This window comes from Triticum urartu, chromosome 1A, assembly GCF_056163025.1.
Source record: "Triticum urartu cultivar PI428250 chromosome 1A, HENAU_Tu73, whole genome shotgun sequence".
Classification (NCBI taxonomy): domain Eukaryota; kingdom Viridiplantae; phylum Streptophyta; class Magnoliopsida; order Poales; family Poaceae; genus Triticum; species Triticum urartu.
This window is the reverse complement of record NC_141873.1, coordinates 581,739,373-581,756,618: the sequence shown is the minus strand read 5'-3', so window position 1 is coordinate 581,756,618 and position 17,246 is coordinate 581,739,373. Positions and strand designations below refer to the sequence as shown.

At 44.5% G+C, this 17,246-nt stretch overlaps 1 protein-coding gene across 1 annotated transcript; it reads right to left on the bottom strand.

The window, feature by feature from the left end:
* Window positions 1–1,428: 1,428 nt before the first annotated feature.
* On the bottom strand, window positions 1,429–3,749 carry LOC147993047 (uncharacterized protein At2g39795, mitochondrial-like). Its single transcript, XM_087533323.1, has 3 exons — window positions 3,399–3,749; window positions 2,250–2,590; window positions 1,429–1,965 (listed from the first exon to the last, which is right to left on the bottom strand). The coding sequence occupies exons 1-3, from the start codon at window positions 3,669–3,671 to the stop codon at window positions 1,806–1,808; spliced, it is 774 nt and encodes a 257-aa protein (XP_087389449.1). The 5' UTR covers window positions 3,672–3,749; the 3' UTR covers window positions 1,429–1,805.
* Window positions 3,750–17,246: the final 13,497 nt, after the last annotated feature.

Sequence of the window (17,246 nt, the reverse complement as noted above, 5' to 3'; positions counted from 1 at the left end):
TAGTGACCCCGGTGGTGCCATGGCTACCGTCGAGCTAACAACCAAAAGCCCGTTCCAGCAATTCTGACGGCGGTTCAAGCAAACGACGTGGCTAGTTGCAGCAAAACGCCACGCTTGTGACAACGATTCCAGCAAATCTCGACGCCGGTTCCAGCAATACCACGGCAATCCCGGACAGACTCGTTGTAGCTCCCGGACAAGCCGATTCCAGCAAAAACGCTGCGCCGGTTGTAACATTCCTTCAGCCGCCGTGCCTCATTCAGCTAGCCGACTGCCCCCGCTCGCCGCATCACCGTAAAGCATGGCCATGCCTGCCGTCCTAGCACCGCGGTGGCTGGCTGCAGCATTCACCAGGCTGCTGTGTGCCGTTCATGGAGTGGGTTCGCTCGCGGTTTGTGTGGAGTCAGAGAGCAAGAGGAGAAGAAAAGAGATGTGAGCGAGACGAAAGGACGATGGAGGATTCAGGAAGAAAGGGGAAGGACCGGCGCCGTAGGATTTGTCGGCCGGCGTGTAGGCGTTAAATGTTTCCCTTGCGAAAAACGCCAATGTGCGATAGTCAGGTAAACAACGCGCCTGGATGGCGCCTGTCTTGGTGAGTCGGCTCTTTAACCTCATTGGAAATGTAGTACTCCCTCCGTTTTTATTTAATCCGCGTATTAGTTTTGGTCAAAATCAAGCTTTGTAAATTTTGATCAAATTTATAAACAAAAATATTAACATATACAATAACAAATCAATACCATTAGATTCATTATTGAGTATACTTTTATATCATATAGATTTGTTATGGTAAATGTTTATATTTTTTTCTACAAACTTGGTCAACCTTTACGAGGTTTGACTTCAGTCAAACCTAATATGCGGACTAAATAAAAACGGAGGGAGTAATGTTTATGATCTTCTTTCACAACAACCCAGTGACAAAACAGTCATTTGTATTCTGCCATCAAGGAGGTGAGCCAGCAGATAGTTGTCTCTGGAAGAATGATCACCGATTATCCACTTTCTGCCATAGAATCGACCAGGGGTCTTCAGGCAAGCGCTGTGTTTTTATAACCATCTTATCATCCAATCCGGGTAAACAGAAGATAAAGAGTATAAGAGGCAGCGATCCCTGTGAATATAACAACATACAAGTCGACCAGGGCTCTCTCTTCTTGCTGTCTCCTCTCTAGCACAATTGTGCTTGTTACCCTGAATCCTGTAACCCAAACTCTTGTGAAACTGAGGGAACAGAGTGAAATCAACTTCCCTGTTAAAGCACCTAACAATGTGCATCTATTGGCGATAAGTTTAGTATTTTCGTAACTGGTCAGTCTAGCCTGAAGCTTCTTATTGGTTGATGAAAGTTTTCCTGGCTTCAATGAATGGCACCCAGCATGTACCCATCATGATCTCAAGGACATGGGACAATTACAAGAACAGTATGACTGAGCAGATCAGCAAAAATTTGGATATAAAACATTTGACAGTGGAGATCTGATGCATTTCACACTCGAATGAAGACAAGAAAACATCGCAAAATACGACAGAACATGGCGACGCAAATCAGGCAGCATCTTCCTCCCAGCTAGCACGACACTGGCCTCGTACATTTTACTTACTAGTACTTCTAGACCATAGCACTATACTCATTGCTGAAAGCACGTTAATTCATCATACCTCAATGGGTCACAGGTTAGATAGCTAGCTAAAATGCCGAAACTTTTCTACACCTAACAGGTCCAGCAAAATATAAATCCAGCTTGGCGTTCACCAAGACCACCAGACATGTTCTTTGTATTGAAACAGAATAGCTGCGGCAATCATTTCTGGAGGAAGTCTCTCATCTTCTTCAACCAAACCACGTACTCCCTCTCATCCTTGCACATCATGTACTCGTGCAGCCAGTCATGCAGTGAGTCCTTGATCCCCCTCACCTCAAGATACCCATGCAGGGACTTCCGGATGCTCTCCTTCAGAACACTGTAGAAACAGTGAGCAACTAAACATCAGAACAAAACCGTAAGATGCAATGTGCTTCAGCAGTAATCTATGTACTTCAGTAAACAGAAGACACGGGTGAATAATCAGCAAGGGGAGAAACACATACTAGAAAGAAATATTAACCTTGTACCAAGGATCCATGGAAGTATCATTCAAAGTATTACTATTTTATTTGATTATTATTCAGCAGCCTTGGTTGGAGCTTATTATGATGATTGAAATTGGAGGAACAATACAACCTAGATGAGAAAATTTGAACTTACGAGAACTGTGGCCCCTCGTACGCATACTTAGCATCCACGCTGCTGCGATTCAGCATCCTCATATTTTCAATTGCCAGTTCCTTATCTTTAAAGTTGCACACAAATTCCAGGACTAGACCTTCTGGTCTTTCAAAAGTGACAACCATCTGAATCACAGGCTTAAATGAGTCAATATGATTCTCAGCATGAGAGTCATCATTGTTCACATCTTCGTCAGTATCAAAATTTGTGTAGATAATTGCTTTGACTCTCTCTCCTGCAAGCTCTCTTTTGAGAACTATGGCTTGATCACCAGGGTTATCAATTATCTCAAAGGGGAAGTCTTCTGGTAGTTCAATGAGCTGTTAAAAACACAATTCAAAACAAGTATTACAGTCACGTCATTTTTTTAAAATATCAGAGTAATGTTTACAGAAAAAGATTCTTTTGAAGCAAAACTAAAGCGTTTCTGCCAAGTAACAAGACAAAACAATCTCGTTCTTGCATAAGAATAACAAGGTATAGTATAGGACGTCATAGCCTTGTACCCATCTTTACATGATCGCAGTGATAAGATTTTCTCACACTGACATATAGCTTATGACTAGAGTTTATGGATCTCAGACGACAGTTAATACTACATAATAATCAACCTGTTGCAAGGATCATGTACATTTCAAATGTTCACAAACTTTCTCTACTAATGTCCAATTGACTCTTTAATAACTTGAAGATCTAAAAAACGAAGCTACCAAAGTCAAGTTTGTGAACCTGTTAGCAATGTACTGACAAGTTTTATTTTTACCATCGGCGCCGCTACCACCTTAATACTTTAGTGTTTAATGAGTTCTTTAATGTTGTATAGCCAACTGCAGGAGGAACAAGCACAGACATTGCAAGCACTAGTTTGTAGTACCACATAATAGGCTGCCTTAAGCCGATACTCACCTACATACAAGATTAGCAACCTACTAACATTGGCTTCCAACAGTGAGCTGTAACCAGCAAAATAATCACCTTAATTTTCGTTATGTTCCTCATATTTTTCAAATATGCGGGATCAAGGCATTTGTCCCAGTACTCACACAAGCAAGAACAAAGCTCAGTAGCCGATAAATGGAGTCGCAACGAAAAGAAAATGCAGGGGGCGGTGTTAGGGAAGTCAAGAACCTTCGCGGAGGCCTCCGCCGGCAGGAAGACGCGGTCGATCTCGTTGCCGATGAGCCGCTTCAGGTTCTCGTCCGGGCAGATCTCGGAGGGGGCCACCGGGGACTGTGACGCCAAGAAGCGGCGGCTGGTGATCCGTGAAGGAGGGGAAGCGGCGGCGGCGGAGGCGCGGAAACGTGCCAGCGAAACGGGTGCGCAGCGCTGGGACAGGGCGTAGACCTCCGACGAACAGGCGGCGCGGCGGAGGAGCCCGGCGGCGAGGGACGCCGACGACATAGTGGCGACGCTTTTTTTTTTTTGTTGGGGGAGTGTTTTCTGGATTCGACGACGGCTTGTCGCTGCGAAGACTAGGGTTTTACGGAGTTTGTTATAGGGCCGGAGAATGGAGAGTTGAGGAAAGGCAGGCATGTGAGGGGGAGGCTCAACGGCCCAGCCCAACCCAGTTCACTTGAGAACGACCCTCCAGCTATACAGCTCATTCTTCTTCTTCTTTTTTTGCTGCCCCCCAAATACAGCTTATTCCTATTTCTCAAAAACAAAAACATACAGCTTATTCCTATTGTGTTCTATATGACAATGCAACACACTTTCGCCGCATACTCATAGAGGAGGTTCTTCAGGCGGTTTAACTCTGGAGTACTAGCAAACAAGAAAAAGGTACACATGCATGTCACAGAGCGGCTGTTCGTTCTCTCCAACCGAGCGCGCACACACTTTTAACATTTCAGGTTGAAATATCACAATATTGTCTCCAAAATGAACATATGGCAAGCGCCGGCTGCTCGCACGCGCTGCAGTTTAGCGCGTCTGCTGAAGCGGCTCGTGCGCGCTATGTTTTGCAGCGGCCGCTGGAGCCAGCGCTCCACCGCGCGTAAAAACTTGCGATTCCGGCGCTGTAAACGATTTTTCAGCGCGCCGTTGGAGATGCTCTCAGCATTGTTAATTCTGCCAGTGCCATTCTAGTGATTTATTTATGGATTAAATTAGTCGAAAAATTGTCTATTTACTTAACAGGCGTCACTGGTGAGACGGCGTAGTGGCCGGCTCTTTTTTTTGCGGGGAAATTGGGAGCTTTATTCAACAGAAACCACCCCGACCGAATCAGCCAGGAGGCTAGTTACAAGAAAATTAGGAGTGGAGTCTAATCAACAATCTGTTACATCCAAAGTGCTAGCTTGCTTCGCACAAAGGTGAGCAGGAAAGTTAGCTGATCTCGAAACATGTTGAATAACAAAAGACTTAAAAAAAGAGGCAAGCTCCTCAATCTCAGTAAGAATAGGTGCCACCACCGAACGATCATGGCGTGAGTGCCAGAGATTCACCATCTCTAGACTGTCGGTCTCCAAGATGACTTGATCATATCCTCGAAGCCTTGCAAAAACTGCTCCATCTCGAAGAGCCAACGCTTCAGCTAGGAGGGGGTCCGTGATCCCCGTGTAGGGCTTACACCATGCAGCCTTAATCTCAGACGAGGATCGTGCCACCCCTCCAACTCCCCCTCGACACGACTCCATAGCAATACTACCATTAGTATTGATTTTTATCCATCCTTCATCAGGCGGCCTCCACCCATGACCGAGCAAGATACGTCCATGCGCTTGAGGTAAATCCAGCACAGCAAGAGCTTCCCGTATTCGCTTCATAGCCTGAGCGGGATCAAAACCATCTTTGTCATGTGTGATATTGTTGCGTGAAATCCAGATAGACCACATGACAGAGATCATCTTAGCTCTATCCGACTCTGAAAATAAGGAGACACAAAGAATGTCCTTTGCCCAGGTGAGAGGATGCAAGTCTGGTCGCTTTATATCAAGCCATTCAGTTGCTTCATTCCAGAACCTTCTCGCATGGGAACAATTCAATAAAGCATGCATCATATCCTCGTCCAAGTGCAAACAGATTTTGCACTTACTCTCGGTGGATATATGTCGATATTTCAAAGTGCTTTCTACGGGCAAAATCCCGCGTAAAATGCGCCACCAGAAGAGGCGCACTTTGAGCAAAACCTTGAGTTTCCATAGCCGAGACCACAACTGTTTATCCATCTCCGAAGTATCTGTCATCGTCCCTTCTTCTAGAGCTTTTTGCTCGTTCTGAATCATAAGAGAGCGATAAGCTGAATTTACAGTGTAAATCCCCGACCTCTCAGGTGCCCATTGAAGGAAATATGCCCTAGAGGCAATAATAAAGTTATTATTTATTTCCTTATATCATGATAAATGTTTATTATTCATGCTAGAATTGTATTAACCGGAAACATAATACATGTGTGAATACATAGACAAACAGAGTGTCACTAGTATGCCTCTACTTGACTAGCTCGTTAATCAAAGATGGTTATGTTTCCTAACCATGGACAAAGAGTTGTTATTTGATTAACGGGATCACATCATTAGTTGAATGATCTGATTGACATGACCCATTCCATTAGCTTAGCACCCGATCGTTTAGTATGTTGCTATTGCTTTCTTCATGACTTATACATGTTCCTATGACTATGAGGTTATGCAACCCCCGTTTGCCGGAGGAACACTTTGTGTGCTACCAAACGTCACAACGTAACTGGGTGATTATAAAGGAGCTCTACAGGTGTCTCCAAAAGTACATGTTGGGTTGGCGTATTTCGAGATTAGGATTTGTCACTCCGATTGTCGGAGAGGTATCTCTGGGCCCTCTCGGTAATGTACATCACTTAAGCCTTGCAAGCATTGCAACTAATGAGTTAGTTGCGGGATGATGTATTACGGAACGAGTAAAGAGACTTGCCGGTAACGAAATTGAACTAGGTATTGGATACCGACGATCGAATCTCAGGCAAGTAACATACCAATTACAAAGGGAACAACGTATGTTGTTATGCGGTCTGACCGATAAAGATCTTCGTAGAATATATAGGAGCCAATATGGGCATCCAGGTCCCGCTATTGGTTATTTACCGGAGACGTGTCTCGGTCATGTCTACATTGTTCTCGAACCGTAGGGTCGGCACGCTTAAGGTTTTGATGACAGTTATATTATGAGTTTATGAGTTTTGATGTACCGAAGGAGTTCGGAGTCCCGGATGAGATCGGGGACATGACGAGGAGTCTCGAAATGGTCGAGACGTAAAGATCGATATATTGGAAGCCTATGTTTGGACATCGGAAGTGTTCCGGGTGAAATCGGGATTTTACCGGAGTACCAGGAGGTTACCGGAACCCCCCGGGAGTCATATGGGCCTTAGTGGGCTTTAGGGGAAAGGAGAAAGGGGCAGACCAAGGTGGCCGCGCGCCTCCCCCCTCCCCTAGTCCTATTAGGACTAGGAGAGGTGGCCGGCCCCCCTCTCTCTCTTTCCCCCCCTTGATGAATCCTATTCCAACTAGGATTGGGGGGGGGGGGAATCCTACTCCCAGAGGGAGTAGGACTCTCCTGGCGCGCCTCCCTTGGCCGGCCAGCCCCTCCCCCTTGGATCCTTTATATACGGGGGCAGGGGGCACCTCTAGACACACAAGTTGATCCTTGAGATCGTTCCTTAGCCGTGTGCGGTGCCCCCTGCCACCATATTCCACCTCGATCATATCGTTGTAGTGCTTAGGCGAAGCCCTGCGTTGGTAGAACATCAAGATCGTCACCACGCCGTCGTGCTGACGGAACTCTTCCCCGACGCTTTGCTGGATCGGAGCCCGGGGATCGTCATCGAGCTGTACGTGTGCTAAGAACTCGGAGGTGCCGGAGTAACGGTGCTTGGATTGGTCGGATCGGGAAGACGTACGACTACTTCCTCTACGTTGTGTGATCGCTTCCGCAGTCGGTCTGCGTTGGTATGTAGACAACACTCTCCCCTCTCGTTGCTATGCATCACCATGATCTTGCGTGTGCGTAGGAAAATTTTGAAATTACTACGTTTCCCAACAGTGGTATCAGAGCCAGGTTTTATGGTTTGATGTGATTTGCACGAGTAGAACACAAGTGAGTTGTGGGCGATATAAGTCATACTGCCTACCAGCATGTCATACTTTGGTTCAGCGGTATTGTTGGACGAGACGACCCAGACCAACATTACGCGTACGCTTACGCGAGACCGGTTCCCCCGATGTGCTTTGCACACAGGTGGCTTGCGGGCGACTGTCTCTCCAACTTTAGTTGAACCAAGTTTGGCTGCGCCCGGTCCTTGCGAAGGTTAAAACGGAGTCTATTTGACAAACTATCGTTGTGGTTTTGATGCGTAGGTGAGATTGGTTCTTGCTTAAGCCCGTAGCAGTCACGTAAAACTTGCAACAACAAAGTAGAGGACGTCTAACTTGTTTTTGCAGGGCATGTTGTGATGTGATATGGTCAAGGCATGATGCTAAATTTTATTGTATGAGATGATCATGTTTTGTAACCAAGTTATCGGCAACTGGCAGGAGCCATATGGTTGTCGCTTTATTGTATGCAATGCAATCGCGATGTAATGCTTTACTTTATCACTAAGCGGTAGCGATAGTCGTGAAAGCATAAGATTGGCGAGACGACAACGATGCTACGATGGAGATCAAGGTGTCACGCCGGTGACGATGGTGATCATGACGGTGCTTCGGAGATGGAGATCACAAGCACATGATGATGATGGCCATATCATATCACTTATATTGATTGCATGTGATGTTTATCCTTTTATGCATCTTATCTTGCTTTGATTGACGGTAGCATTATAAGATGATCTCTCACTAAATTATCAAGAAGTGTTCTCCCTGAGTATGCACCGTTGCCAAAGTTCGTCGTGCCCAGACACCACGTGATGATCGGGTGTGATAAGCTCTATGTCCATCTACAACGGGTGCAAGCCAGTTTTTGCACACGCAGAATACTCAGGTTAAACTTGACGAGCCTAGCATATGCAGATATGGCCTCGGAACATAGAGACCGAAAGGTCGAGCGTGAATCATATAGTAGATATGATCAACATAACGATGTTCACCATTGAAAACTACTCCATCTCACGTGATGATCGGATATGGTTTAGTTGATTTGGATCACGTGATCACTTAGAGGATTAGAGGGATGTCTATCTAAGTGGGAGTTCCTAAGTAATTTGATTAATTGAACTTAAACTTATCATGAACTTAGTACCTGATAGTATCTTGCTTGTTTATGTTGATTGTAGATAGATGGCTCGTGCTGTTGTTCCGTTGAATTATAATGCGTTCCTTGAGAAAGCAAAGTTGAAAGATGATGGCAGCAATTACACGGACTGGGTCCGTAACTTGAGGATTATCCTCATTGCTGCTCAGAAGAATTACGTCCTGGAAGCACCGCTGGGTGCCAGGCCTGCTGCTGGAGCAACACCAGATGTTATGAACGTCTGGCAGAGCAAAGCTGATGACTACTCGATAGTTCAGTGTGCCATGCTTTACGGCTTAGAATCAGGACTTCAACGACGTTTTGAACGTCATGGAGCATATGAGATGTTCCAGGAGTTGAAATTAATATTTCAAGCAAATGCCCGGATTGAGAGATATGAAGTCTCCAATAAGTTCTATAGCTGCAAGATGGAGGAGAACAGTTCTGTCAGTGAGCATATACTCAAAATGTTTGGGTACAATAATCACTTGATTCAGATGGGAGTTAATCTTCCAGATGATTGCGTCATTGACAGAATTCTCCAATCACTGCCACCAAGCTACAAGAGCTTTGTGATGAACTATAATATGCAAGGGATGAACAAGACTATTCCCGAGCTCTTCGCAATGCTGAAACTGCGGAGGTAGAAATCAAAAAGGAGCATCAAGTGTTGATGGTTAACAAGACCACTAGTTTCAATAAAAAGGGCAAAGGGAAGAAGAAGGGGAACTTCAAGAAGAACGGCAAGCAAGTTGCTGCTCAGGAGAAGAAACCCAAGTCTGGACCTAAGCTTGAAACTGAGTGCTTCTACTGCAAGCAGACTGGTCACTGGAAGCGGAACTGCCCCAAGTATTTGACGGATAAGAAGGATGGCAAGGTGAACAAAGGTATATGTGATATACATGTTATTGATGTGTACCTTACTAGAGCTCGCAGTAGCACCTGGGTATTTGATACTGGTTTTGTTGCTAATATTTGCAACTCGAAACAGGGACTATGGAATAAGCGGACACTGGCAAAGGACGAGGTGATGATGCGCGTGGGAAACGGTTCCAAAGTCGATGTGATCGCGGTCGGCACGCTACCTCTACATCTACCTTCGGGATTAATATTAGACCTAAATAATTGTTATTTGGTGCCAGCGTTGAGCATGAACATTATATCTGGATCTTGTTTGATGCGAGACGGTTATTCATTTAAATCAGAGAATAATGGTTGTTCTATTTATATGAGTAATATCTTTTATGGCCATGCACCTTTGAAGAGTGGTCTATTTTTGATGAATCTCGACAGTAGTGATACACATATTCATAATGTTGAAGCCAAAAGATGCAGAGTTGATAATGAAAGTGCAACTTATTTGTGGCACTGTCGTTTAGGTCATATCGGTGTAAAGCCCATGAAGAAACTCCATACTGATGGACTTTTGGAACCACTTGATTATGAATCACTTGGTACTTGCGAACTGTGCCTCATGGGCAAGATGACTAAAACGCCGTTCTCCGGTACTATAGAGAGAGCAACAGATTTGTTGGAAATCATACATACCGATGTATGTGGTCCGATGAATATTGAGGCTCGTGGCGGATATCGTTATTTTCTCACCTTCACAGATGACTTAAGCAGATATGGGTATATCTACTTAATGAAACACAAGTCTGAAACATTTGAAAAGTTCAAAAAAATTCACAGTGAAGTTGAAAATCATCGTAACAAGAAAATAAAGTTTCTACGATCTGATCGTGGAGGAGAATATTTGAGTTATGAGTTTGGTGTACATTTGAAAAATTGTGGAATAGTTTCGCAACTCACGCCACCCGGAACACCACAGCGTAATGGTGTGTCCGAACGTCGTAATCGTACTTTACTGGATATGGTGCGATCTATGATGTCTCTTACTGATTTACCGCTATCGTTTTGGGGTTATGCTTTAGAGACGGCCACATTCACGTTAAATAGGGCACCATCAAAATCTGTTGAGACGACGCCTTATGAACTGTGGTTTGGCAAGAAACCAAAGTTGTCGTTTCTTAAAGTTTGGGGCTGCGATGCTTATGTGAAAAAGCTTCAACCTGATAAGCTCGAACCCAAATCGGAGAAATGTGTCTTCATAGGATACCCAAAGGAGACTGTTGGGTACACCTTCTATCACAAATCCGAAGGCAAAACATTCGTTGCTAAGAATGGATCCTTTCTAGAGAAGGAGTTTCTCTCGAAAGAAGTGAGTGGGAGGAAAGTAGAACTTGACGAGGTAACTGTACCTGCTCCCTTATTGGAAAGTAGTACATCACATAAAATTGTTTCTGCGATACCTAAACCAATAAGTGAGGAAGTTAATGATAATGATCATGAAACTTCAGAACAAGAAACTACTGAACCTCGTAGATCAACCAGAGTGAGATCCGCACCAGAGTGGTACGGTAATCCAGTTATGGAAATCATGCTACTAGATCATGATGAACCTACGAACTATGAAGAAGCGATGGTGAGCCCAGATTCCGCAAAGTGGCTTGAAGCCATGAAATCTAAGATGGGATCCATGTATGAGAACAAAGTATGGACTTTGGTTGACTTGCCTGATGATCGGCAAGCAATTGAGAATAAATGGATCTTCAAGAAGAAGACTGACGCTGATGGTAATGTTACTGTCTACAAAGCTCGACTTGTCGCAAAAGGTTTTCGACAAGTTCAAGGGGTTGACTACGATGAGACCTTCTCACCCGTAGCGATGCTTAAGTCTGTCCGAATCATGTTAGCAATTGCCGCATTTTATGATTATGAAATTTGGAAGATGGATGTCAAAACTGCATTCCTGAATGGATTTTTGGAAGAAGAGTTGTATATGATGCAACCGGAAGGTTTTGTCGATCCAAAGGGAGCTAACAAAGTGTGCAAGCTCCAGCGATCCATTTATGGACTGGTGCAAGCCTCTCGGAGTTGGAATAAATGCTTTGATAGTGTGATCAAAGCATTTGGTTTTATACAGACTTTCGGAGAAGCCTGTATTTACAAGAAAGTGAGTGGGAGCTCTGTAGCATTTCTGATATTATATGTGGATGACATATTACTGATTGGAAATGATATAGAATTTCTGGATAGCATAAAGGGATACTTGAATAAAAGTTTTTCAATGAAAGACCTCGGTGAAGCTGCTTACATATTAGGCATAAAGATCTATAGAGATAGATCAAGACGCTTAATTGGACTTTCACAAAGCACATACCTTGACAAGATTTTGAAGAAGTTCAAAATGGATCAAGCAAAGAAAGGGTTCTTGCCTGTGTTACAAGGTGTGAAGTTGAGTCAGACTCAATGCCCGACCACTGCAGAAGATAGAGAGAAAATGAAAGATGTTCCCTATGCTTCAGCCATAGGCTCTATCATGTATGCAATGCTGTGTACCAGACCTGATGTGTGCCTTGCTATTAGTTTAGCAGGGAGGTACCAAAGTAATCCAGGAGTGGATCACTAGACAGCGGTCAAGAACATCCTGAAATACTTGAAAAGGACTAAGGATATGTTTCTCATATATGGAGGTGACAAAGAGCTCACCGTAAGAGGTTACGTTGATGCAAGCTTTGACACTGATCCGGACGATTCTAAATCGCAAACCGGATACGTGTTTACTTTAAACGGTGGAGCTGTCAGTTGGTGCAGTTCTAAACAAAGCGTCGTAGCGGGATCTACATGTGAAGCGGAGTACATAGCTGCTTCGGAAGCAGCGAACGAAGGAGTCTGGATGAAGGAGTTCATATCCGATCTAGGTGTCATACCTAGTGCATCGGGTCCAATGAAAATCTTTTGTGACAATACTGGTGCAATTGCCTTGGCGAAGGAATCCAGATTTCACAAAAGGACCAAACACATCAAGAGACGCTTCAATTCCATCCGGGATCTAGTCCAGGTGGGAGACATAGAGATTTGCAAGATACATACAGATGTGAATGTTGCAGACCCGTTGACTAAGCCTCTTCCACGAGCAAAACATGATCAGCACCAAGGCTCCATGGGTGTTAGAATCATTACAGTGTAATCTAGATTATTGACTCTAGTGCAAGTGGGAGACTGAAGGAAATATGCCCTAGAGGCAATAATAAAGTTATTATTTATTTCCTTATATCATGATAAATGTTTATTATCCATGCTAGAATTGTATTAACCGGAAACATAATACATGTGTGAATACATAGACAAACAGAGTGTCACTAGTATGCCTCTACTTGACTAGCTCGTTAATCAAAGATGGTTATGTTTCCTAACCATGAACAAAGAGTTGTTATTTGATTAACGAGGTCACATCATTAGTTGAATGATCTGATTGACATGACCCATTCCATTAACTTAGCACCCGATCGTTTAGTATGTTGCTATTGCTTTCTTCATAACTTATACATGTTCCTATGACTATGAGATTATGCAACTCCCGTTTGCCGGAGGAACACTTTGTGTGCTACCAAACGTCACAACGTAACTGGGTGATTATAAAGGAGCTCTACAGGTGTCTCCAATGGTAGATGTTGGGTTGGCGTATTTCGAGAATAGGATTTGTCACTCCGATTGTCGGAGAGGTATCTCTGGGCCCTCTCGGTAATGCACATCACATAAGCCTTGCAAGCATTACAACTAATGAGTTAGTTGCGAGATGATGTATTACAGAACGAGTAAAGAGACTTGCCAGTAACGAGATTGAACTAGGTATTGGATACCGACGATCGAATCTCGGGCAAGTAACATACCGATGACAAAGGGAACAACATATGTTGTTATGCGGTCTGACCGATAAAGATCTTCGTAGAATATGTAGGAACCAATATGGGCATCCAGGTCCTGCTATTGGTTATTGACCGGAGATGTGTCTCGGTCATGTCTACATTGTTCTCGAACCGTAGGGTCCGCACGCTTAACGTTACGATGACAGTTATTATGAGTTTATGCATTTTGATGTACCGAAGGTTGTTCGGAGTCCCGGATGTGATCACGGACATGACGAGGAGTCTCGAAATTGTCGAGACATAAAGATTGATATATTGGAAGCCTATGTTTGGACATCGGAAGTGTTCCGGGTGAAATCGGGATTTTACCGGAGTACCGGGAGGTTACCGGAACCCCCCGGGAGTCATATGGGCCTTAGTGGGCTTTAGGGGAAAGGAGAAAGGGGCAGCCCAAGGTGGCCGCGCGCCTCCCCCCTCCCCTAGTCCTATTAGGACTAGGAGAGGTGGCCGGCCCCCCTCTCTCTCTTTCCCCCCCTTGATGAATCCTATTCCAACTAGGATTGGGGGGGGGGGGGGGAATCCTACTCCCAGAGGGAGTAGGACTCTCCTGGCGCGCCTCCCTTGGCCGGCCAGCCCCTCCCCCTTGGATCCTTTATATACGGGGGCAGGGGGCACCTCTAGACACACAAGTTGATCCTTGAGATCGTTCCTTAGCCGTGTGCGGTGCCCCCTGCCACCATATTCCACCTCGATCATATCGTTGTAGTGCTTTGGCGAAGCCCTGCGTCGGTAGAACATCAAGATCGTCACCACGCCGTCGTGCTGACGGAACTCTTCCCCGACGCTTTGCTGGATCGGAGCCCGGGGATCGTCATCGAGCTGTATGTGTGCTAAGAACTCGGAGGTGCCGGAGTAACGGTGCTTGGATCGGTCGGATCGGGAAGACGTACGACTACTTCCTCTACGTTGTGTGATCGCTTCCGCAGTCGGTCTGCGTTGGTACATAGACAACACTCTCCCCTCTCGTTGCTATGCATCACCATGATCTTGCGTGTGCGTAGGAAAATTTTGAAATTACTACGTTCCCCAACACCCATGATATAAAATCTTCTCCACCTCCCGTTCTCAATGGTATATTAAGGATTGCATCAGCATCCGGAGGTATAAAAGATTGCCTGACAATATCAGCTTTCCACGTCCAATTCTCATCATCAATCAGATCAGCAACCCAGCTGATTTGTGCATCTCCCAGGCGGGCTACAGGGGTCATTGTAAGTGTTTCCGGGATCCATTTATCTTCCCAAATAGACACCATTGTACCGCTGCCAACACGCTTGATCAGCCCAGCCTTCAGAGCTTTGCTCCCAGCAATGATCGCTAGCCAAGTCGCCGAAAAAGTCTTGGGCGCACTTGCTTGCATAAAATCACAAGAAGGGAAGTATCGTCCTTTTAACACTCTAGAACACAGAGAGTTTGGTTCAGTCATCAACCTCCAACCATGTTTACCAAGGAGTGCTATATTGAACAATTCCAAGTCTGGGAACCCCATCCCTCCTCTGAGTTTTGGTTGTGCGAGAGCCTCCCAACTCATCCAGTGCATTGAACGCCGATCGAGAGAGCTACTCCACCTATACTTTGCCATAGAAGCGGTCAAACTCGAGCAAACTTTCTTTGCCAGTTTGAAACAACTCATGCTGAAAGTAGGTATTGCTTGAGCTATAGATTTTATTCGTACCTCTCTTCCTGCACAAGAGATCATTCTCTCGGACCCCCCTTGGAGTTTACTCCTCATTCTTTCTCCAATATGATCAAAGGTCCCACTAGTTATCCTCCCAACAGCTGTAGGCAGCGCCAAATACCGCTCACTGAATGCCTCCACATTTATTCCAAGAATTTGCTTTAAAGCTTGCCGGACCAGAGCCAAAGTGTTTGGACTAAAATAGATTGAATTTTTATCCTTATTCACTACCTGTCCCAAACACTTGCCATGGATCCGCAAGATTTCATTCAAACGGTGAGCACTCTGCACTTGAGCTTGCATAAAAATGAGACTATCGTCTGCAAATAATAAGTGATTAATCCATGGAGACCGATAACTCACCCTTATCCCTTTATCATCTTGTGTTCCACCAAAATGATTCAGCAAAGAGGTGAAACCTTCAGCACAAAGTAGAAACAAGTATGATGATATTGGATCACCTTGCCGCAATCCAGATGATGGAGTGAAGAAAGGCAGCAGCTCACCATTGACACGTACTGAAAACCGGACCGAAATCACACATTTCAAAATCAGTCACACGAACTCTACACCAAAACCCAGCTGCAGCATGATTGCCTCAAGATAGTTCCACTCATCATGTCCAACTTCACCGCACAAACTGCATTGCCCCTTTCTTCATTCGCTTCATAGCATGCACACTCTCATGGGCAATTAAAACATTGTCAGTGATCAAGAGGCCGGGGACAAAAGCACTTTGTTCTTCTCCAATGATCTCATCCAAACAAACTCTGACCCGATTGGCAATAGCCTTTGCTGCGATTTTATACAAAAAGAGATATTGGATGGTATTGAGAGATTTTCTGAGGGAACCGTACCTTTGGGATCAAAGTTATAGAAGTATCATTCATACCCTCTGGGAGCTCACCTCCATTCAGAAAGTCCAAAACTACCGGTACAACGTCATCTTTCAACAAGTTCCAATTGTGTTGATAAAACCCGTCAGTAAACCCATCCACCCCTGGTGACTTTGATGGCGCCATTTGAAACAGAGCAACTTTAATTTCTTTCTCAGTATATAGTTTCTGCAGCTCCTGGTTCACAGTGTTCGTAACATGATTAGGAACAAAGTCTAGTAATTCATCCATTTGCTGGAATCCCTGCGATGTGTACAGAGCTTGGTAAAAAGCCTGAACTTCAGCTCGATCCTCTTCCACATCTGCACACTTTGAGCCATCTGCCCGCTCGAGACGCTCAATTTTATCCATGCGCTTCCGTTGAGCAGCTTGAGCCTGAGAATAGCCTGTATTTCTGAAGGAAATATGCCCTAGAGGCAATAATAAAGTTATTATTTATTTCCTTATAATCATGATAAATGTTTATTATTCATGCTAGAATTGTATTAACCGGAAACATAATACATGTGTGAATACATAGACAAACAAAGTGTCACTAGTATGCCTCTACTTGACTAGCTCGTTAATCAAAGATGGTTATGTTTCCTAACCATGAACAATGAGTTGTTATTTGATTAACGAGGTCACATCATTAGTTGAATGATCTGATTGACATGACCCATTCCATTAGCTTAGCACCCGATCGTTTAGTATGTTGCTATTGCTTTTCTTCATGACTTATACATGTTCCTATGACTATGAGATTATGCAACTCCCGTTTGCCGGAGGAACACTTTGGGTGCTACCAAACGTCACAACATAACTGGGTGATTATAAAGGAGCATTACAGGTGTCTCCAAAGGTAGATGTTGGGTTGGCGTATTTCGAGATTAGGATTTGTCACTCCGATTGTCGGAGAGGTATCTCTGGGCCCTCTCGGTAATACACATCACTTAAGCCTTGCAAGCATTGCAACTAAATGAGTTAGTTGCGGATGATGTATTACAGAACGAGTAAAGAGACTTGCCAGTAACGAGATTGAACTAGGTATTGGATACCGACGATGGAATCTCGGGCAAGTAACATACCAATGACAAAGGGAACAACGTATGTTGTTATGCGGTCTGACCGATAAAGATCTTCGTAGAATATGTAGGAGCCAATATGGGCATCCAGGTCCCGCTATTGGTTATTGACCGGAAACATGTCTCGGTCATGTCTACATTGTTCTCGAACCCATAGGGTCCGCACGCTTAAGGTTACGATGACAGTTATATTATGAGTTTATACATTTTGATGTACCGAAGGTTGTTCGGAGTCCCGGATGTGATCATGGACATGACGAGGAGTCTCGAAATGGTCGAGACATAAAGATTGATATATTGGAAGCCTATGTTTGGATATCGGAAGTGTTCCGGGTGAAATCGGGATTTTACCGGAATAC

What these genes read in the sequence shown, in the direction of transcription:
- LOC147993047 (XM_087533323.1), bottom strand. Translation starts at nt 3,671, where the DNA reads ATGTCGTCGGCGTCCCTCGCCGCCGGGCTCCTCCGCCGCGCCGCCTGT. An exon ending in CGGCGGAGGCCTCCGCGAAG is followed by an intron (nt 2,591 to 3,398) that starts GTTCTTGACTTC and finishes TGTTTTTAACAG; the next exon opens with CTCATTGAACTACCAGAAGA. An exon ending in TACGAGGGGCCACAGTTCTC is followed by an intron (nt 1,966 to 2,249) that starts GTAAGTTCAAAT and finishes CTGTTTCTACAG; the next exon opens with TGTTCTGAAGGAGAGCATCC.